At 46.3% G+C, this 23,201-nt stretch overlaps 2 protein-coding genes across 2 annotated transcripts; both read right to left on the bottom strand.

The window, feature by feature from the left end:
* Positions 1-255: 255 nt before the first annotated feature.
* On the bottom strand, positions 256-1,646 carry LOC124697578 (F-box protein At5g07610-like). The gene is made up of 2 exons (XM_047230148.1): positions 1,506-1,646; positions 256-1,409 (listed from the first exon to the last, which is right to left on the bottom strand). The coding sequence occupies exons 1-2, from the start codon at positions 1,644-1,646 to the stop codon at positions 294-296; spliced, it is 1,257 nt and encodes a 418-aa protein (XP_047086104.1). The 3' UTR covers positions 256-293.
* A 5,954-nt stretch (positions 1,647-7,600) lies between these two features.
* LOC124697577 (F-box protein At1g52495-like) lies at positions 7,601-11,436 on the bottom strand. Its single transcript, XM_047230147.1, has 3 exons — positions 11,349-11,436; positions 10,964-11,017; positions 7,601-8,745 (listed from the first exon to the last, which is right to left on the bottom strand). The coding sequence occupies exons 1-3, from the start codon at positions 11,434-11,436 to the stop codon at positions 7,601-7,603; spliced, it is 1,287 nt and encodes a 428-aa protein (XP_047086103.1).
* Between the last annotated feature and the right edge of the window lie 11,765 nt (positions 11,437-23,201).

Raw genomic sequence — 23,201 nt, 5'->3', positions numbered from 1 at the left:
AGTGGGCACAATATGTAGTACTACATGACAGCGAGCAGATTAAATGACTAGATTCACTGACACAACTAAGCATTACCCTTAGAAAGTCTTGACTAACAAACATTGTTCAAAGCCCAAACAGGCATGCACCTGGACAACAACATACAGGAACAGCAAACTGCAGAGAAAAGAGATTCGACATTTCCAAGCCAGTGCCATAAATTAGAAGAATAATAGGTTCATATATAGCGGCCACCGATTCTTGTTGCCGTGCTAGATTGTGAAGCTGCAGACTCTTAGTGAGCATCTGATGGTCATTCCGCAAAACAAGGAGTATAAGGTAGACCACCAAATTGCGCGAATTCTCCAGAAGTGCAGATAACATTCACTTTGCGGTCATCCATATCATATGACACCGCCATCTCTTTCCCATCAGCAAGGAAAATCAAATTACGTTCCGGGTGAATTGCAAACATGTTATAGGACTCGGCATCTTCGCGGTGATGCCTTCCAAACAGTTCCAAAACGTCCACGGTGTGCTTCAAGGTCCACTTCCCCCTGTCGTAATCCTCAAGAACCCAAACATAGAGTTGACAGTCACCATCATTATCTATCTGCCACGCATAGAAGCGTCCCTGAGAGTGACCAGTGGAATCGGGAGCAGCTAAAGGATGAATGCTTTTTACATATGGCAGCTTAATATTCCTCCAAACTTTCCCCTCGGCGTTGACTGTGGCTACTGAGGAATAAAGGGTAGTGATATGCATAGTCCCATTCACGAAGACGCATTCCCGACTTGGATGCAGAATAATTTGGTCGCCCCACTCATTCTGCACGGAAGTCCATCTTCCAGTTTGCGATGAGAAGATGGCAACCTCTGTAGTTTCGTCGCAATGGCTGCTCTGGGGCACAAACAGCACAAAGCGGGACGGAATGGCCGCGTCAAAACCTAAATAGACAGTGGTCATCGCCACATAACCAAGTGGGCGTTCCTCTCGGCCCGGCAATGCTATAGGAGGTATTACATCCCACTTCTCTGTGGCGGGGTTGCAGACGACGTAATCAATGGTGCATCCTCCCCCTGAAGTCCATTTCATGCACTGGCAGAGGAGAAGGCTGTTGCAGCATTGTACGAGTATGACGAGCATGTAGCTCTCGCGCAGGAAAGGCATGGAGGGATCGAGCATAGGGGGAGCACCTCCCGCGAGCAAATTGTGGAACTTGATGTCACGGAGGCCGGAGTAGAAGAAGCCGGAGAGGGTCTGCGGGCACCTCCTGCGGATCTTGGGATCGGAGCAGAGGGCAAGCCACGGCTTGGACACGCAACTGAAGCGGCGGAGCGACCTGTAGGGCACCCGGGACAGGATCTCGACCAGGGCGTCCTCCGGCAGGCTCGCCGCGGCCTGCTGCTGCTGCTCGTCCTCATGTTCCTACATATGGGTGAGACGGTTCAGTTAAGGTTCGTCATGATTCCGTTTAATTTCTACTGCTGGAAGATCGGAAAAAGCAAGAGCAGTGGAGCTAACCTCGGACGACGATGGCTCGGTGGAGGGGAACGGCGGCGACGAATGGGATGGAGATGGAGCGGCCCTGCCGCGGACTTGGTGGCCGGTCGCCGGCGGGTTGCCCGGATCCTTGCAGCCTTCTTCCCCTCCTCCTAGTTGCATCGCCAACTCCCTGGATCGCGGATCACTCGACGTGGCGGTGGCCGGCTGGTGGTACAGGTCGCCGGACGCCGTGTCTGGCCAAGAGGACTGAGTGGCTCTGTTTCTAGTCCGGTCTGAAACAGAATGACTTTTGAGTGACGCCGTGAGAACGACGGGACTGACTTTTCCCGTGGGAACTGAACTGGAAGAGTATGCTATACACACGAACGTTTTCTGTACGATTTTCATACGACGCGGCCTTTCTTTGTCTCAGCAGAATAGGAATTAGGGAATCAGATTGAGCCACGTCCGAATCGTACCAGTCGGACAAGATAGATCTTACGTGAGGCACTTCCGGAACTGGAATACAGACCTCCTGCTTTTACTACTGAAATGCCCAGTAAGAAGTTCAAAGGTAAATAGTTTCAGAAAGTTGAAAGTAAATTCAGAGAACCATGTCTTTAAAAATATTGTGGTGGTAAATGGTCTTTTTGGTCCTAAGAGCAAGTAATATCAAATTTTCAATTTCATGTTAGCTACTGCAAGTGCAAGGCTCAACGACCACTCAAAATTTAAATATCTTAACTGTTCCCATTCACCTGAGCTAGACCAGCCTGAAGAAGAACCAAGTGATGCAAATATCACTATCAAGCAGCGCAAGGCTAGCTCAATAACCCTGAAACTTTTACACTGCCTATGTGTATTAGTGGTAATATGTGGGTTAGCATTTGTGGGTACTGGAATCACTCGTACAATTTACGGATTTGAAATTCTCTACTAGAACTTCATGAACTGTTCTCAACACACCATTACAAAAAGTATCGGATGCTGGAGGTGGCCTTGCGTAAATTGTACGAGTGATTCCAGTACCCATGGCCGCCAGATTTCACTTCATACAGCTCCCTCCAACAGTTGTCCTTCTTCTTCTTTCTCCATGCATTACCGCTGCCAAAACCTCGCTGCCGGTGACCTCAGGACTTCAATTACAACAACCCTATTCTCAAGTAAGTCAGATAATTTGCTTTTAAAGTCAGATAAGATCGGTAAAATTCACCATGTACTACGTCTAATGTGATTTGCTGTTCGGGTTTGGACTAGTCTCTAACAACACAACGGCTTGCAATATGAAATATAGTTGAGATGATGCCAATTGTTGTAGACACTGGAGAAAGCATCAGAATATGAGCTCTTGTTTTCGTAACAAGTTATGGCTGAATTTTTACGTTAGGTCGAGTCAATCAAAACCAAAATGTATACTTTATTATCATGCCAACCCAATGCAATTTATTTAATCTAACATATCGTAGAAAAGAAAAGTAAAAGAATAAAACATTCAGCATGTTCTTCCTCCAATTAAAGTAAGATTACACGAGGCGGCGAAGCCGAGATATGAGGAAGGTGGGCCAATCAATCTCCATGGGCACGGCAATGAGGTTGGGGTCGTAAAACTCGTTTTCCATCTCCTCCATTGCTCCACCTTCGAGGTGCAAAACATGGACACGCTGGTGGCCGTCCATCATGAGCAACCTGCGGCTCCTCGCGCCCAAACACATGAGCCGCGCTCTTTGAAGCGGCAGCCTTAGCTTCAACACCTTAGCGCGGATCCAACTTACAGTACCATCCTCGTCTCTCTGTTGCTGCTCCCAGATCTCAAACCGACGGTCTCTGTCGTAGGTGCATAGTGACAACAGTGTCCCATCGGCTGTGGTTGTAAGCCGGATTTGTTTGTGATGCTTCCCCGGGAATCGGAGCAGCACAGCGGCAATGTGGCAAGTTTCAGAATTGATACCGAGGATGTAGATCAATCCCAATGACTTCTTGAATAACCAGTGCGCTACACCGCCATGGCACACGGCGGCGTCCGCGTGGGCAATGGTGTTTTCCTCCAGGCTGTGCTCCACATGTCGACCGGGGAACTTGACGGGAGCGCTCCAGCTTGGCTGGCCGGATGAGAAGGTGTGAAGGATGTATTCTCCGGCAACTTCCTCTACTGTCCTGAAAACAAGCACTCTGAAGTTGCTCGGCGACGACGACGAGGAACGATCCGCACCGCCGGTTACTGCAATAATGGCGTAGCCTAGGAAGTAGCGAGCTACTCTCACCCTTAGCGCGGGCAGAACGTCCCACGTGCCGGCGAGCGGATCGCACACGGCGAGCTGCATGGTGCCGGGCCCGCGCGGGAGGAGGCGCACGAGGAGGAGGCCGTGGTGCGAGCCGAGCGGCTGCACGTGCACCCAATCCGAGACGCCAGGGGCATCGGGGATGAAGGAGCTGAGGAGGCGGCGGCCGGCGCCGAGGGCCGATCCCGGCCCCGGGACGAAGGAGACCCCTTCTCCCCGGCGCCATTCGTTGGTGAACACGCCGACGCAGGAGCGGTCCCCCTCCGGCCAGAGGCGGCGGAGGACGGCGGGCTCGGCCGCTAGGGCGCGCCACCACACGTGGCGGCGCATCGGACAAGGGTGGATGGCTCATCCAGGCGCGCGAGGATCTCCCGTATCGCATCTTCCGAGGGCTCGGAGCCGCCGGTGGCGGCCACCGTCGTCTCTGCCATCTTCGGCAGGGCCGGGGACGGTATGTGATGGATCGACCGAGTAATGTGCGATTAGAGGTTTAGTCGTTGTGATTGATTTATAACAGAATATGCTTTCTGCTCTAGATGGGCCACCAAGTACGCCAACCATCTCAAAAAAAAAAAAAAAAAAAAAAAAAAAAAAGTACGCCAACCGCCTCAAAACTTTGGTAATCTATAAAAAAAAATTGACCTATGAACCTTCTTGTTAACTTGTTGATGGAGAAAACCTGCTTTGATATATAACATATACTCCGACAACCTTCATAGGATGGAAGGAGTGTGAAAAATCTCGGTTAAGGCCAATAAATTAGCATATATTTAATGTTTAAACTATCTTTAGGGATGTACTACCTCTATTCTGAAAAATGATCTGGAAAATGAAGTTACATTCTTCTTCTTTTTTAGGAAAAAGGACCTTCGCATTAAGGGAAACATCGAACGGTATAAAGCACCTTAATAAAAAAGAAAATTACAAAGAAATACTTGAGATGTCTTTTATCTTCAACCTCCAGACCGTATCGACGGTGCGCCACCACTGCCGCTCCTACCTAAACCAGCATACCGTTGTTGAATGCGGATGGAAAGTTGGCGAATGGGTCAAGAAGATCACATCCATCCTAGAGAAAGAAGGAATAACCTCCGATGAAGCTCCATGACGAACCAAAGATCCCCCCCCTCCCCCCCTCTAGCCAAAAGAGGTCCTCGAGAACCACACCACTCCCACAAGCTTCTCGTCGTCGTCCGAGATGGGGCTGAAGCCGGGGTGACTTTGCAAACAGAACATGCATGAAGGAAGTCAGATGGAAGTTGGCTACCACAAGAAATTAAGAAGCAACACAAACAGAGAATGTTGAGACAGAATATTAATTCATTCCTTAATCGTGTTACATTTCCAAATCTTATCAATAACATAGTGCACTAATTGCTGTCCAGGTTCAACTATACACATTGCATTATGCATACTAAATTACTAATTCGTAGAGACAGTTTGCAGTTTGGTGGATTTTCGCCTAGTTCAGTTGCAGCAGTATACCGTCCAGGTGGTGTGCATTATACTTGGAGATTATTTGGCAATTAATAAGAGTTAATTCCGGTCAATTTTTAATAAGATCGATATGCATGTTGGATGAGTTTTCTGCTCGTTCAGTACCTACCAGGGAAGAAGATGACAAATATACCGCCGGGTGGTGTATATATTCGACTTAATTCGAGACTATTTGGCAGGTAATAGTAAGAGTTAATCTCGGTCAGAATTCATATGCCCTTATTGTGCTTGCCGGAAACACCTACTGAGTACTACTTTTATAGTACTGTATAACCAACATTACTTATATGTGCTGTCATGGCAGTTAGCATCAATTGTCTTTGGAAAGTCCTCATGTTGCATCTTCTAAGTTCCTATCCCAAGGCTTAAGGTCTATATATTTTTAAAAAAAAGTTAAACTATGTTAAATTGATCAAGTTTTTATCAAAAATCATTAACATGCAAAACACAAAATTAATATTATTAAATAGTTAATGAAATATATTTTCATGTGCTATCTACAAAATATTATGTTTGTTGATAGATTATTCTGGAAATTTGGTCAAACTTTACTTGCTTTGACATTTCAAAAAAAAAAAAAGCCTTAAGCCTTGGAATAGAGTATAAGCGAAAATTATTAAACTGTCTTTCAGAAAGTTCGAATACTGCTACAATCTGAATCAAGTCACCTAAAGCTGCCATATACTAGTATTATCGTCAGATTCAAACCTTCAAGTTGAAGCAAGAATCATAGAAAATCATTCAACGAACAATCTAGCAACTCGTTGCAAACAATCTAATCACACTTAAATTGAATGAGGGAACAATTAGGTATTTTTATTATGTTAATTTAGGTTCCTTTGGTTCATGATATGTGTTCATATAGTCAAAAGATTAACATATCCAAAAGGCAAGGTGCCAATGTTATTATCGTTTGATTCAAGAGCCTACAAGGTAGCATCACAAAGACACGAAAATCTAGATTCATTCCCCAAAAAATCTAATCACAGTCGTCAGAATTAGAGTGAATGAACTAACAATCAACCTTCCAATCGGACACAATGCCACAGAGTCCTAATTACATCTTCCTGGCATGCTAGAATACATCCACCTCCCATCTTGTCACAATTCCTCTCAGCCATGCCATGCCATGACCACATCGCCAAGCTCCGTCCTGAGCTCCTCCCATCCGAACGCCTAGAGCTCGTTATCATCGCCGGCCTCCAGCCTTAGCTTGACGAGCATCAAAGGCGGTGACACCTCCGACATCTCCATGGACATGGCCACAAGCCCCGACAAGCCGCCGAGCGGCAGGCGGTCTACTCCCTTCTTGCCCACCATGAGTAGCCAAGCTTTGGACCCGATAGCCCGAGTTGTTCCACCATCTGCTCCGGCGAAGCTGTGGTCATGAACCGCTTCTCCCGGCTACACCGGTTCTCACCAATATTTCAACAGTCCCGACAGGTCGAGCCCCGGCGACATGGAGATGATGTCGAAAGCGTCCAGGGTCGGCGGGGCCTGGAACCTTCCTAATTTCTGTTTGCAAAGTCTCATACTACTTTGAACCTTCCTAATTTCATTTATATGAATGGAACCGGGACTCCTTTTGAGGAGCACTCTAGATGTAACAAACAAAAAGATCATCAACACCCATGCATATACAGCAGGAAACATAAATAGGTAATGCGAGACAGCGACACAACTAGAAAGGGTCAAACTGGATTCAGTTGCCCAGGCTGCCGAAGTGAAATGTGATGAGCACACCCATGTCTACCTTGAGATTAGGTTTCAACATTAACTTATTCCCTCCTGCTTTGAAGAAACACAACCATTGGCTGCAGTGGCATACTGTTCAGCTACATAGACAAAAACCAACAAATAAACACCATGCATATTTTACATGCAGCGACGCAGAGAGGTTACTCCACTTATGTTCAATTACTAAAAAGAAACCATTTCAGATAAAGTGAATGAGAGAGTACTAATCCCAATTGCAGAATAACAACACAAGATCGATATTTAACATCAAAGGATAAAATTTTGCATACTAGAATTTATTATTATTATGTATGTATATTGAAACAAAATGAGGTTTAAACATAGGTAATGTATTATTCTCTTAGATTTACCCATCGAACAAAGTGACCTCAATAAATTGCCCATTTGAGGGTTCATTACAAATTATCTATGGTTACCAACATTGTTCAAAGAAGCAAAACGTACACAAAAACAAACTGATAGAAAGAGCAAACTGAAGTTGACATAGGAGATATCTAGGACATAGCCAAGCCAGAGCCACAAAACAATAAAGTTAAGCCCATATCCATAACCAATTTTACGAAGTAGTTCCACGCAAAGCAAATAAAGCTGCAGTGACTTTCAGTGACCATCCGAAGACCATTCTGCAAAACAAGGAGTATAAGGTAGAGCATCTTGGAACTCTTGAAAATTGCGCATGACCTTCACTTTCAGATTATCCATATCATACGACAATGTTGTCTCATCCTCGTCGGTAAGGAATATACAGTTAGATTCAGGATGAATTGCAAACGCTGTATAGGAGAAATCATCTTCGCCACATTCCCTCTTGAATAGTTCTGAAACACGAACATTACACTTCAGCCTCCACTTTTCACTATCATAATCCTTTAGAACCCAAACATAGAGGTGGCCATCACCATCACCATAATCATCATCATCAGCATCATCATCATCATTATATATCTGCCACACATGCAACTGTCCCTGAGACTTTCCAATAGAAACCTTACTTCTTCTGCTGCCTTCCATGTGGTTTGGCATATCGATCTCGCACCATTCCTCCCCCTTGGCATCGACGCTCACTATGGAACCATCCTTGGTAGCCAAATGCATAGTGCCATTCAGGAAGACACACTCTGAATTACCAACCACCTGAGTAGTTGGGTCGCTCTCCACCGTGATCCAGCATCGGGTTTTCGACGAGTAGATTGCCATTTCTGTGAACTCCTCCTCATAGTAGGTCAGGGGCACAAACACCGTGAAGCAAGATGGAACCGTCGCATCGAACCCTAGGAAGATCTCTATCGGTTTGAACCGCACAGGGTCACCATCCATTTTGTTCTGCCACAGTATAGGTGGCAACACAGTCCACTTCCCAGTCATAGGATTGCACACGACGAAATCATGTTTGTCTTCCTCGTGACGTGATTCCCAGCATTCGCAGAGGAGGAGGCCGCCGCAGCATTGCTTGACCTCAAACCGGTCATAGCTCCCGCGCAAGAAAGGGAGAGAAGGGTCGACCATAGGGCGCCCTCTGCCAGACAAATTATGGAAGCTGACGCGTCCACCGTAGTTGTAGAAGAAGCCGGATAGGGTCTGCGGGCACCTCTTGCAGATGTCGGGCTCAGAGCAGAAGGCGAGCCACGGCTTGGACACACACTTGAAGCGACAGAGAGACTTGTAGGGCACCTGCGACAGGATCTCCATGAGGACTTCGGCGGGGAGGCTCCCCACGGGGTGATCTTGTTCCTTTTCTGCTTCGTCTACAAAATAGTAGATATCAGTTCGTTTAGGTTCAAGGTCCCATGTATTGAATTCAAGGTTGGAAAGATGCTACCTCGGTGCATAGGATTGGCGGTCCGTCTTCGCCGTGGCCTCGGTTGCCGGTCTACGGCGAGTGGTCCTTCTTCATCTAAAGATGGCGGAGAAAGTTTGTCAGGTTCCCTTTACTTGGATCGACGATTCAGAGAATAGAAGGCGAAAACGAAAGATTCGACAGTCGACACACTACCTCGGTGTCCGGGAACGGCGCCGGCAGCGAATGGCGCGGAGCGTCGTCGTCGTCGCGGCCGGAGTGGGTGGCCCTGCTCCGTGCTGCCTTGCTCGACTCCTCCTGGCGGCATCACCTCAAAGCCCTCGACCTGATCGCGCCGCAGCTCGACGAGAAGGACCTGGCGGCTGTACGTACGACTTTGCTTTCCCCCTTCCGAAGTATCCCTCCGAAGTAATCCGTACCTTTTATTTGTCCATTGTGAATCTGAACTTTCCAAATCATTGTTATGCATCTCCAGGTTTTCAGCTTTCTTTTTTTCGAAAATTCATTGGTGTAGGAAATTCCATAAAACGAGAATCAGTGATGAACTCAACAAGCATATATAGGCAAATTATGTCCTGGAGAGAAAAAAAACATGGTAGCTAATAATGGCCTCACGCGTGAATTGTTTGATTCACGGGACATTAATCAGTCTTTTGTTTTGGGTTGAAAGACTGACTCAAAAAGGAATTTCTAGGTGACTTTTGTATCTTTTTGTTTGAAGTACAACAAACACCCGATGACCCGCTGTTAAAACTATTCAGTTGCCAATCCATCTCTCGTGCTTGCTCCCTGTGCCTACCCTAAAGGCAAGTGTCCCTTCAAACTTAATTCTCTTGCATTTTTCAATTGATGCACGATAAGCCAGATTTTCCACAATATGTAGGAATGAACAAAGCATGCCATTTTTCGTTTTATTATACTTTCCGTTTCGGACACTGCTACACTCCTCCTCCTGTTTCAATTTCGATGGCGAGAGGTAGGCTAAAAGTTTAACACCACAAACATGCCCATAAGGTCACCATGTAAAATTGCTGAAAACTTGATTTTGGCTACATGCATAGCCATCCTAAAGCCAAAGGCCGAAACTTCCCTTGTAGTTGCATCACCATGCATACCATACTTCTCCATCTTTCAGATTCAACAACAGATCATTGAATTCGCTGCTATCTTACAGAAAGATCCACCAAAACTATCAACCAAAAAAGTAGTAACAGAGATGTCATCGTTCTTTCTAACTTATTATCCTTCATGTGGAAAATTTGTGATGGAATTTTAAAATTTCGCCATGCTGCAAACGTCATTCTCGGAAATTGATTATACACCATGTTCTACACAACCATGAGTAGTCGTAATATCTACTTCATTATGGAATATAAATTATTTCAACATTTCTTGTTACTGCCGATCACTTGCTACCTGCAAAAAGTCATTTATAATTGCTAACAGGACCAACATATTACTTGTCAACTGTGGTGGTTATTATTTAGCAAATATATTGCAGAAAAAAATAGCATCACTTGGAAGTCATCCGCAAATTAGACTTAGGTTTGATCATTTTTCCTACTTTTTCGTACAACAGCGAGTAAAATTACATGCCGCAGCGAGTAAAATAAAGCATATGAATATAACTGCAGCAAGAACTGAAAAACGCTTGCCATGGACAAAACAAGATGATCTTAGTTTGGTAAGATTTTTCTGCATGTTGGCTCGATGGTTACATTACTAGCACCACAATACATGTCCAGTATTTACTCCTTGTTCCTGTATTTACCCCTTGTTCATGTTTCCTTCTTTTTCGTAAAGTGGCTGAAGGTTGTTGATGAATGGCTAGCTGCTCCTTTCTACCGAAGTTCCAACTATGGCTTTGTGCCTTTATCGTCGTCAAGATCAAACTAATGTCTTGTTTACTAGAGGCCATATTTGGTATTTTGTTTAGTTCGCCCTTTCTTCTAAAGTGTCATGTACTTCAGTGTTGATGCCATGGTGCTAAGTGCCATTAGTTTGTCGCTCATCACCGTCAAGATCAAACCTAAATGTTTATTTTCTAGAGATCTTTATTTAGTATTACGTCTGGTTAATGTTCCCATATATAGACTCACTTAATGTTGAAGAGTCGGTATGGTGCTATGCAACATCTGTTTGTTGTTGATGATGAATCATTTTGCCTTGGTATATCCTCCTAGCGTGGCTGTTAAATGAGTATATGTTGGCTGAAATGGCTACAAAGATGCAGCATACAGTGGATCAGAAAAGCTGATATACACATGCAATCATTTCTTTACTGAAAACAACCTAACATGCAGCCTAATAGCTAGCCCATTGTATGACTCAGCCTTTAAGATAGCTCTAGGTGGGTTAGAAAGTATTTGCTACAGGACTCCGTATTCTCTCCTCTCTTCTCGAAGGCTCTCGTCTCTGCCCCTTGAGAGTCGTCTACTCCGCCCCGGGCCAAACCGAAGCCCTCGCCGGCGGCGATGCCGTCCGGAGAAGGTGGAGGAGAGGCGCCGGTATTAGTATAGGATGTAGTTGTAGATACTCCCGGCTACTTGCCGTGCTGTGGCGTGATGCCAGAAGATGGGATCCAGATCTCGCGGGCCGGTTCTGGATGCTCCTGGTTCTGCTCTTCACCGCCGTTCATCTCCGGTGGCAGGAGGTGTGGCGGAGGCGGAGACGGGCGCCAGGCATCTTCATCAATAAGGCCCCTTCTTTTTCCCCCTTCAGGCGTTTCCTTCTGATGCTCTTCCGCGGCATCAGATGGAAACCAGATTGGTGCTCCTTCACGCCACCGTGGTGGTGGCTGATCGGATTTAGCTGTGATGGTCAAGCCTCTCTCAATAAGCGGAGCCTTCTTCCTCCTGGTGGTAATCTGTTGCTGCTGCTTTCCTCTCTCTCGGGCCTTGGTGGTGCCGAAGGAGGCTGGAAGTGGCCGGTGGATTTCGCAAGGAAGGAGGAGATCGGGGAGATCCTCTCAAGTCCGTGATCAACCAAGCGCGAGGCAGCTGTGCCTCGTCTATCCATTGCCGATATGGCGGCAAAAATGCAACCTCCACCGTGGAGGCCCCCTTCTCCTTTGCTGCGGTAGCTCGACGGCGTCTTGCCACCAAGTGGTATTGTCCCCGGTGGCTCGACGACGGCCGTTGGCAGGAGATCTTCGCCGGAAGGGAGTCCACGAGCTGCTCGCTCCTGTTCCTCGGCGGCGACGCCTGGAGGACGCCGGCGACTGGTGGTAGAGACACCCAAGTCCTCGATTGCTTTGATTTAGTTCTTTTCAGGGTGTTTTCTCGTAAAGTGCAAGCCCCTTTCTTCAAATACTAGGTTCTTAGAGCGAGTGTTGTATAAGGGGTTTTTTGCAAATCTTTGTACCTACCACATTAATGAATGAAATCCTGGGGTCTTCTAGACCCCTCCCTGAGTTCAAAAAAAAAAAAAGATAGCTCTAGGTGACATGACATGGCTATAGAGCCAGCAACCGACTCTTATTGTTCTTGCTCTTATAGCATCTCTAGTGGCTCCTCTATATGATCCTCTAAATGTGTATAGATGATCATGAGCTGAAAAAACGCTTCCAGTGGCTCATTTAAATGACCATCTAAATATAGAGAACCATTCATTTCCTTTACTCATCCTCCAAATCTGGAGGACGGAGCGAGGACCATCCAAAGCAAAATCCTTCCCCACGCACGCGTTCCCACACACATCAGAGATCAAGACATCCACTTGACAGTGACTAAATCAAAAATATAGACGGTCTAGATAAGATGTTGCATTTAAAAACTTAGGACATCTAAAAAGGAATCTTTATAGATGGTTATCTATATGGAGCTATAGAGGTCCTCGTTTAGAGGAAGCACTAGATGCTCTTAGGCTTCTAGCAGCTGCATGCAAGCATGATGGCAGCGTTTCAACAGAAAAAAAAATGTCGACGCAGCTGCAACAACGTGAAAAGCAGTCGGTCGAATGGTTGATTCCCGAGCTGAGTACGGCGTTTGTGGCCCGGCCGAACGTGAAAGCGACGTTTCTTCAGCCGAACCATCCAACGGATATACGTTCCCATGCCATGAAATCATACGGTGCGCGGATGACCGATTTTCCGGACATAATCGACTGACCGACGCCTAGCGTCCGCCTTCCCCAAAACTGGTCACAACGAGCCTAGGCCTGCCTAGCAAAGATGAACAAAACAATGTGTAAGGCAGATGGGGTTCCAATGGTCCATTGGTATACATCACGAGAAAATTAAAAGATAAAAACCGGCCGGAAGCTCCTAAAACCGCTTAAAACGAGCATGGGCCGGCCTCACAAGGACGAACGAGACATGATGGGGTAGGCATCACCGGGATATTGGACGTGTTTGCAAGAAGGTTTCTCGTCCAATAACCTGATTAGAGCATCTCTAGCAGACCCCTTAAATTGGTTAAACCTATAAATTTGCAGACCAGTTTAATGGTTTGAGGTATTTTTTTGTCCGGATCAGACACCTCGAAATGATCAAACCCATTTTTTTTTTTTTGCATGCCAACGTATATACGAGAGCCTGCTATCTGTATAGTTGGAGTTTCAAATTCGTTTTTGCAGGCCGCAACAGCTCGTGCCAACACATTTTCCCGATAAACTCGCTGGAGTCCGGCCAAATTCCAGCAAAACTCCAACATAATTCTAGTGGAGAACGTATCTCGTCGGAATTGGCTGTTGGCCGAGCATCGGTGGCTATCATGCATGGGCAGAGCTGCGGAGCGGCAAGCAGTTTCAGGGGTCGAGCAGCACGCACAGGCGGCTGAGGTGCAGTTGGGCGGCGCGCAGGCACGCGCGGTCGACGACAGAGAGGCTGGAGCCGCGCGGAGGGCACAGGGCAGGCGACAGCGCACAGGGGCCGCACGACGGACGACGGCGTGCAGGGGGCGCAAGGCGAGCAGCCCTCGCACGGAGGGCGGGGCAAACAACGCACGGGGGCGGATGGCAGGGCGGGAGGAGTAGGCCCCTGCGGGCCGGAGGGCGGGGCAGCACGGCCGGTCGTGGCTGTAGGTAGAAGAAGAGGAAGATACTCGAATATGCTATTTTACGGTCTTCTTTTACGAGGTCTGCTCAATGGAGGTATTTTTCGTCCTGTAAATCGGGAATTTTTCAACCCGTAAGCGCACGTTTACGGTTTGCAGTTTGAGGGGTCTGATAGAGTTGCTCTTAGTGCCCCTCAAGCTAGCTAGCAGAACCACACCATCTTGCCGTTGCACTGGCTGGTGCTCGTTCTAGGGGCTTCCCAATTCTCATGGGGCAATCATAACATTGCTCGGAGCTACTTGTTGGTACGTGATGGAGCTCAGCTTCTTGTTTTTCATCGTTCAAGGTGGCATCTTTCTCCTGTTTTCGGCATTAGGCATCTTAGATTTGTGGCAGAGCTTCTATGTAATTGTAGAGCGGGCCATTAGATGCAGTGAAGATACTTTATATGCTAATGGACACATATATAGGCCTCTATTGGTGTAAATTTAAAAAGTTGGGCGGGTCGTGACCTGGTTTGGCTTCGTCATAGCTTAACATCTATCCTAGATATGACCGAACTAGGTTTGCGCAGCATGCTCGAGCCCAGACACGCCTTCTACTCTTGTAGGCATTTCTTCTTCATCATGCTTTGGGGAGTTTAGAAACTTGGAAAAAATTGGTACTCACACCAGATCGCATTGCTCATATCTCGTGTGTGACGCAGGAGGCAAGTTCCGCTACATGCTCTTGCTCGGCTCTACAATCAACTTCTTGTTGGGACGAACCGCTAGGTACTATTCGTCGTGTAAACCCTAGGCTACAACACATGGTGTACTGTGCTGAATTTGTAGAAACATTCTACCAGCCGGTGTCTCATCCATTCCTCGTGTCTCCCATGCCTATAGGTCACAACAGTGGTGAAATAGTGTGACCGATTGGAGATGGGTGTGCCCTCAAAGTATAGAGCGCCCATGGATCATCCATGAACGAGATATGATATTGTGTATATAATGGATGTAGAGGTGATCTGTTAGCTATTTTATACACAGAGGAGGAAGTGGTTTCTTTTATGTAGGTATAGGAAGTGGGTGAGAGAGAGGATGACGAGTAGTAAATACCAATTGGAACTTGTAAAATGCTATACGAACCAAATCCAGGAGGCCATCAAATTCTTATTGGCACAAATGCACAAGGCCCACAGATAAAGTTAAGAAAAGAAGAAGGCCTTATAAGAACCCGAACGAACTCGGTGCAGGCAGTCGGGTTCGATCTGAGCCGTCATCAGTCCAGCCCAGTTAGGGTTCCTTTTCCAACCTCCATAAGTACCACGCGTGAGCTCTCTTCTACTCTCCTGCCACCGCAACAAGCCGAGACTGAGACCTAGAATGCGTGTTGCGCCACCACCTCCGCGATGAGGGGCCAAGGTTCGATCCCGTTCAGCCCACTTCTTTGCCTTATATAGATCGCGCTGCACGATGCCGTCTAGAGGTTCCTCGCGAGATGCTGCTATTATTCAGATTTAGCTGCCCGCATGGTCACCCAAACGGTCCAAAACGGACAACACAACGCGTCCGTTTGGGTACCCGCGTTGGAGATGCCCTAACTTCATAGTCGCAAGGAGATGACTATCATTAGAGCGGTATGGGAGTGGGAGACCAACTCAACACATAATTTCTATATGACAAGGCAGTAAAAAAATATTAATTGATGTCACACCATTTGTAAACACTAGCCGCATTTCTGCATGCAGGAGCGCATGGCCTCAAACAAGAATATGTGGACATGGAATGTTTTACTTGACCACGACTCAGCTTGTTCTATCGAAGCACAATAAAAAAATCGAATGAAATCGATAAGATAGCCACCACTTTGAAGAGTAATTGATTTCCTTTAAATCCAAACTTAGTTTCCTAATTTAGTTTCGTAAGTCAAGAGCAACACTGCATTGGAGGAGGGAAGTGTGACACCATTGCCACCTTGTTTCCTGATTTAATTTCATAAAATCGAGCAAAATTTGGATAAGCGATTAATTTTTTTTGAAATCTGAATTTAATTTCCTCCAATTGAGTGCAACACCCCGTGGGACAAGGGAACCACGACACTTATTACACCTTACTTTCCTAATTCAGCTTCCTAAAATAACATGGCATCTCACCATTAATTAGTGTCCCTTACATGATTTGTTTTCTTTACAGTACGATTACATTACATATACTTTTCTGTAAAACATGTACACCCCATACATGCTACTAAGAGTATTTAGAAATTTGCCCAATACATCACTGTGATGCATGATCAATATTGTTCGGTGGAAGTTGCTCTTACTTACATGCTGCTACGATTGAAATGTCCTCTGCTGATGCGCGTTCACGGCTGAAGCCTAATCACAGCTGATACATGCTCACTGCTGATGCTTCCCACATTGCTGAGAATGAGTCTCCCATGCATAGTACCAGTAACCGTTTCAGCACAATTACATACTGCAGACAATGATAGATACCCGTAATTTCATTCTAATAATCCAATTACAATTTTCCTAATTCAGAATAATTTCCGAACCCAAAACAATAGTGAAACCTGGTAGAATAAAACAACGGTAATCATAAACAATTAGAAGTTGATGTAATTATGTTCTTCCACCTATTTTCCCAATATGGCATCGACGAACCAGGAATGCAAAGTAAGGGCTAGACGGTGCTACAACAAGACTGGTCTGCCATGGAGCTCATGATAGATGCATGGTGACTTGGGAGTCGGAACGAACAACCATAGATGAACCACACATGGCGGTGACCTGGGCCTCGAGGCAGACGGACAGAGACATACAACACAATGACGACTTGAAGCTCGGACAAGCAGGGCAACGAAGCTTGAATGGGCGGGGCGGCGGCATTGGAGATCCGGCAAGCAACGTCTTAGCATGTACATCGACGATGAAAGTCTGGCAGGAAGGATGGCGGAGATCGAACGGGGTGGCAGCAAAATCCTACTAAACCGAGGAAAATATGTCTGATCGATGTCAAAACTGGAACCAGAAGTCCACAACATCAGCAGAGAATGTACCATAAACGAATTCCATCGCCAAGGGGGCAATGCTTTTAGAGTGAGGGAGGCGCTTGCTTCGACGACATCAGGAAGAAAGAGGAATGGAGAAGATGGAATTGAGATGAGGCGAATCAAGATGATTTGTTGAACAATTCTATGGAAGCAGCGGTCATTTGACTCACATACTGGCACACACAGAGATGGAGGAGATACTTCTAGGAGATCAGGGCCGGGTGCAAATTATTTTGGCAAGTAAGGATTTGATTGATTGCATACTTAACGAGGAGATCCCGTAAGGTGGGTGGAGGCCATGTACCGGGAACATTATCTAACCCTGTGTTTGGATGCAGTGAATTAGGTCTAGAATTGAGGAATTGGAATTCAATTAGATGTTGAGCGAGTGTTGCGTGACGGACTGCGAATGCTTGATGTCAAATATTTTTAGCAACGTATGAAGTCCCATTGAATAGTAATTTAATAGTAAAGATATGATCAGACAAGGTTGAGGAGCTTGCTCAAGCGGGGTCACACCTTCTCCTGTCCTTCAAGTTTTTCCTCCATCACGCTTTGGGGAGTTTAGGAACTTGGATGAACATGGAGCCTACATCGCATGAAATAGCCCACATATCATTTGTGAGGCACGATGGGAATTTTGATGCATGCTCCCGCTCGGCTCTATAAGCGTCTGCTTATTGGGACGAGCTGCTGGTTGCTGTTCGACATGCAAGTCTGGGGCTACCGTACATGGTTGAACAAGCAGATTTTGTACAAGTTGAAAACTGCTGTGTGTCTTGTCCATTCCTCATGTCTCCCATGCCTATAAGGTCAAAACATCGTGGAATAGTGTGACCGATTTTCTGGTTAGAGATGGGCGTACCCCGCATGGTAGAGAGCACCCGTGGGTCATCCATGAACGTGATATGATACTAGTATTGATTTTGGCACCTATTTTATACAGGGAGGAGAAGGTGGAGCAAACACCAAACGTAATACTAAGTACTAAAATGAATACGAACCAAACGGAGTAGGCCACCGACTTCTTGTAATATACTACGTACTAAAATGTAATACTACGTACTAAAATGAATACGAACCAAACGGACATGTTGTGATGAGGACATCTCTATGATAGATACAACCAATACTCCTACAACCATATCTAAGGTACATTCGTTACTAGGAATCCTTCCTGATATATATGAGAATATGATGCTGCCTAAATCAAATGTATTTATATTATTTAGGAATGGATCTAGCATGGACGCCAAGCATTGGAATAGGAACGTGCATGGAGATGGCAGCAGACCTGCAAGGATTCAGGATGGTGTTGCAAGCGAGGATTTCAGAACATTGAAGCCACCATAATGAAGCAATGATGATTGGATGAATTATACAAGTTACTTCATCATAAAATTCGTCCAAAGAGTTATTTATGGTGCTGCGTCACCTTATTTAATGGGCCAGGCCCATGTATTTTCGGATTAGGTATTTTAGGGGATTTTAAGAGGCCTTATAAGTGGAGGAAGGCCCATTTAGGGGTGTTTTTGGCCAACCCTAGCTGGTTGGACGAAAATCCCTTGTCTTCCCCCATATATATCCCTCTGTAGCCGTCATTAGAACTTGGATTTTGATTAGATTAAAAGTTAGCCAATTGTGCAACTCACGTGTACTTCTTTTGAGGCCAACGCCCAGAACAAGACCGACTATTCAGAATCCCACCATTATCAATCAAGCTTTCATCTCTATTCGCAATATTCTGATTGCATCTTTAGTTCTTACTTGTTCTCGATTTCAGGTAGGAATTAAGACCCTTGCTGGTCAGGCTGATCGTGCATCCGCAAGATCAGTAACTCCCGGAGATTGTCCTAGCGATTGCATTGGCGCACGAGCTTTGCACGTGTAGTCGGATCGTCAAGCACGAACTCCACCAACAAATCGATTTATCCTCGTCTCATCGAAAGATCGGCCACCTTTGCCCTATCAAGTGGTATCAGATTTCAGGTTGCTCGGTGAGATTTACAGTTTTCCTAGTGTAGATTTGTTTTACCTATAACCCAGAAAAAGCTCCACAAAAATATATTAGGTTTAGATCATCCGTCCCATAGCCCCTGCCAAGCCATTGCATGATCTTTTCAGTTTTTGCTTTTTGAGTCATTGTCTGCAATCGTTGTGTCGCGTGCTAGTCTTAGCGTCTAGAGTCGTTAGAGTTTCGTGTTCTGATCATAGTAGTCACGTCGCCGCCGCACCATCTCCGCTTGCAGTCCTCGCCATATCACCGCCACCATATACTTCCGCCACATCTGCCATCAACTCTTTGTTGTTCCCCTTTGATTCCCATCATTGTAGGGTCTTTCTTGATCTTTGTTTCTGAGTTTTTCCGGATTTTAGATCCGTTTTCTTGGTCAATTTCGCGTTTTCCGTCGGAATCCTGATAGCAGTCTAGCTGCAAAAAAAAAAAAAAAAAATTCCGAAAATTTCTGGGCGCCCTACCATAGAGACCTCTATGGTCATGCGCCAAGTCTGATCCTAAAAAAAAAAAAAAAAATCCGAAAATTTCTGGGCGCCCTACCATAGAGACCTCTATGGTCATGCGCCAAGGTTGATTCCAAACAAAAAAAAACTGGGCGCCTTACCTTAGGTGCCTCTATCCTGCAGTGCCAGTTTCGCTGCCTCTTGCATCTTGTGCCGCATTGTGACCTCGTTGGTGATTTAGGCTCGCGTCTCTAATATGATCTAGCCTAGGACCAGCACAGTACCTTCGTTGAGCGTTTACTCAATTTGCATCGCTGATTTGATTACTGTGCCACCATATCACTATACTTTGCCTTCCCAGAGCTCCACAGATATCTCCACGTGCACTGTGTCGACCCCTGGTAATCGCTTTGGCAATCTTTGGAGAAGCTGATCTTTGCTTGGTTGCCATATCGCCTTCCTCCTGTTTGGTAAGAACTTGTAAGAGCTTTGTATTTTGCTTGACGAATTGCGCGTGAACCACCATATTCCGTAGTTTGTAGGCATATACATTTGTGCTTTTTGGGGTACTAACCATGACAGGAATTGAGGACCAAGCCATCGACCCGAGTACCATGACGACTACGGAGATGCATGTACAACCATTTACGGGAGATCATGATCGGGTTATATCTTTACCAGTTTATGAGGGTAGATATAATACAAATGCTTATTTTGATTGGGAGTTTGAGGTTGACAATATTTTTGGATGCCATGATTTTAATGAACATGAGAAAGTAAGAATTGCCGCCCAAACTTTTATTGATCTTGTTTCCATTTGGTGGGACTGGAATTATAAAGAAAATGTTGATAATACACCTACTACTTGGGTAGATCTAAAATCTGTTTTGAGACGTAAATTTGTGCCTCTTTCTCATCAACGTGAACTGCTCCGCAAACTTGAACGGTTAGAACAAGGTAGTAACACCGTACACGTTTACTATCAGGAATTTCAATTTTACATGTACCGTTGTGATATAAAGTCATATGGTGTCAAATCAGCAACATTGAAAGAATTACTGACACCAAACTCATCAAGTGGAAGATCTATCGAGTATGCATTATCGTTGATCTTGGCAAGCACTTTGTAAGGACCAGCACCACGAGGAAGCAACTTGGACTTCCGCAGCTTCGGGAACCTATCCTTGCGAAAATGAACCCAGACCATATCACCAGGCTTGAACAATATTTCCTTGCGCTTCTTGTTTACCCTTGCAGCATTGTTCTCGCTGTGAAAGATCGGGCATCACCCAAGGAGGATCCAGTGGGTTCCTCCCTCATCATGTGGTATCAGTTTTCTAGGTTGCTCACGGCGAGGTTTTGTTGATCGATCGCATCTAGATCGGTTTGCATCGGAGAAGGTTGGCTCTAGATCGGAGGAGATTGCCTCTCGGTCAAAGGAGGTTGAGTTGGAGGAAGTTTGGAGCTGTTTGGACGAGGTTTTGCCATTGTTTCAAGCAATTTCTGCGTGCTAGATTTGTGGTCAAGTCCACGGAGTTGAACAAGGAGGTGGTGTGCTCTAACACTACCGTGGAGAAGGTTGTTCCAGTATCGACAGTCATTGAGGAGAGGAAACCTGGCTCTGATACCAAGAGCACTACTGTGACTGTTGAAGAGGATGTACCATTGAGCGGGCATCAATCTAGGTGGCCTACAGCCCTGACAGTGTAACGACCCATCTCCAGAGACAGACCCCAGAAGGCCACGATGAACCAAAGACGACAGGCGAGAGTCACAAAGGTGACCAAGACGATGATGCCACTGCTGAAAAGAGCCGGTGACAGAGGCAACAACCGGAGGAGAACTGGCAGATGAAGTGGCAGCGGAAGGAACATGAAGCCAGTCTAACTCTCAAAGCCCCGGAGACTTACGGCTACGAGGGCCAGCTCCAACCAAGGCCTGTGTGCGACGATCCTGAACCGCACAAGAATCAGCGTCAAGAATGACGCGACAACCAGAACCGGTGAGCTGGCTAGCAGAGAAAAGGTTCATCTGAAGGCGAGGAACATGAGAAACATCAGGGACAGAGAAAGAGGGAGTAGAAAGGGTGTCTCTACTAGAAACAGGAATAGAGTTACCATCAGCCGTGACAACACGGACAGGAGAAATAAGAGACCGAAGAGCAGACAGAATAGAAGACTCAGAGGTCATATGAAAGGAAGCTCCAGAATCCAGATACCATGGGGATGTACCTGATTGTGTAGAAACTGGTGGTCGCGCAGTGCCAGAAGAGCCAGTCACAGAACCAGCAGCGCCCGACGAGGAAGAATCTGTAGTAGCGAGCGGACCACGAAGATTAGTCTCAAGATTAGGGTTTTACCCATTGCGTGTGTTCACGTGTATCATCCCTCCGGGGGTACGGCGCTGCCGTTTATCTATATTATCCGCTGCGAAGGTTCTTGTGTTCATCAAGGATTGTCTAGCTCAGGTTTGAGGCGTATCGTTCATGTCGTTGATAAAACAGCGCCGGCAATCCGTCTGGCCCCGGCGACTTGGTCGGGCCCATTTGAAACCGACAGTCTGTCTGGCGGTGAGGGATTTCTTGGCAGGGAAGGAGTGCCCACCAGATTTCAATGACACAATTTTGGTTCTGATTCCAAAAGTGAATGCACCGGAGCTCCTCAGTCAGTTCCGCCCAATTAGCTTGTGTAATGTGTTATACAAGATCGCCTCAAAAGTGCTTGCTAATCGGCTTAAGAGAGTTCTTCCCATCCTTATATCTGAGGAGCAAAGTGCGTTCGTCCCTGGAAGGCTGATAACGGACAATGTTTTTATCGCATATGAGTGTGTCCACGCAATCAGAACAAGGAAAAGAAAGAAGCCTTTGTGCGCAGTGAAGCTCGATATGATGAAGGCGTATGACCGTGTTGAGTGGATCTTCCTCGAGAAGATGATGCTAAAGATGGGTTTTTCTCAAGCGTGGGTCCAGATGATCATGAGGTGTGTCCGTACGGTCAGGTTCTCTGTCAAACTAAATGGGTGCTTGTCTGGTTCATTCAGGCCTTCCCGAGGATTGCGGCAAGGTGATCCACTGTCGCCCTATCTGTTCTTGTTCTGTGTGGAGGGTTTCTCGGCTCTTCTTCGCCAAGCACAGGCGGACAGAGAGGTGGCAGGGGTGAGTTTCGGAAGGGAGGGACCGACCGTGACACACCTGTTATTTGCGGATGACAGTGTAGTCTTCCTAGAAGCTAGCACTGGTAATGTGGAGGCTTTAAAAAATATTCTTCAGAGATATGAAGCATGCTCTGGTCAGCGGGTCAACCTACATAAATCGTCAATATATTTTGGTAAGGGGACTCCTGATAATGTTAAGGCACAGCTGAAGAACACGGTGGGCATCCAGTGTGAAGCCTTGTCTGAACGTTACCTTGGTTTACCTACGGTGGTTGGACGATCAAAGAACGGTGCCTTTAAGCACTTGAGTGATCGGTCTAGAGGTAAGGTGGCGGGGCTGAAGGGTCAAGGACTGTCCAAGACAGGGAGGGAGATACTGGTGAAGTCGGTGTTACAGGCTGTGCCTGCATATACAATGGGCTGCTTTCAACTGACTAGAGGGCAATGTAACGCTTTAAAATCGATTTCAGCAGGGTTCTGGTGGGGAGATCTGAAGGGAAAGAGGCGTGTTCATTGGCTAAGTTGGGAGAAGATGTGTGCCTCAAAACGCAGCGGTGGCATGGGGTTTAGGGACTACCATGACTTCAATCAGGCTCTTCTAGCAAAGCAGGCGTGGAGGGTATTGACTGTGCCGGGCTCACTCTGTGCTAGAGTCCTCAAGGCTCGATATGTTAAGGATGGAAATTTTCTGTCTGTGGGCTGTCCAAAACGTGCATCTTTTACATGGCGAAGTATTATGCATGGTAGGGATTTGCT

The sequence above is a fragment of the Lolium rigidum genome, chromosome 3 (assembly GCF_022539505.1).
Source record: "Lolium rigidum isolate FL_2022 chromosome 3, APGP_CSIRO_Lrig_0.1, whole genome shotgun sequence".
NCBI classification, from domain to species: Eukaryota; Viridiplantae; Streptophyta; class Magnoliopsida; order Poales; family Poaceae; genus Lolium; species Lolium rigidum.
This window is presented reverse-complemented; position numbering and strand designations above follow the sequence as displayed.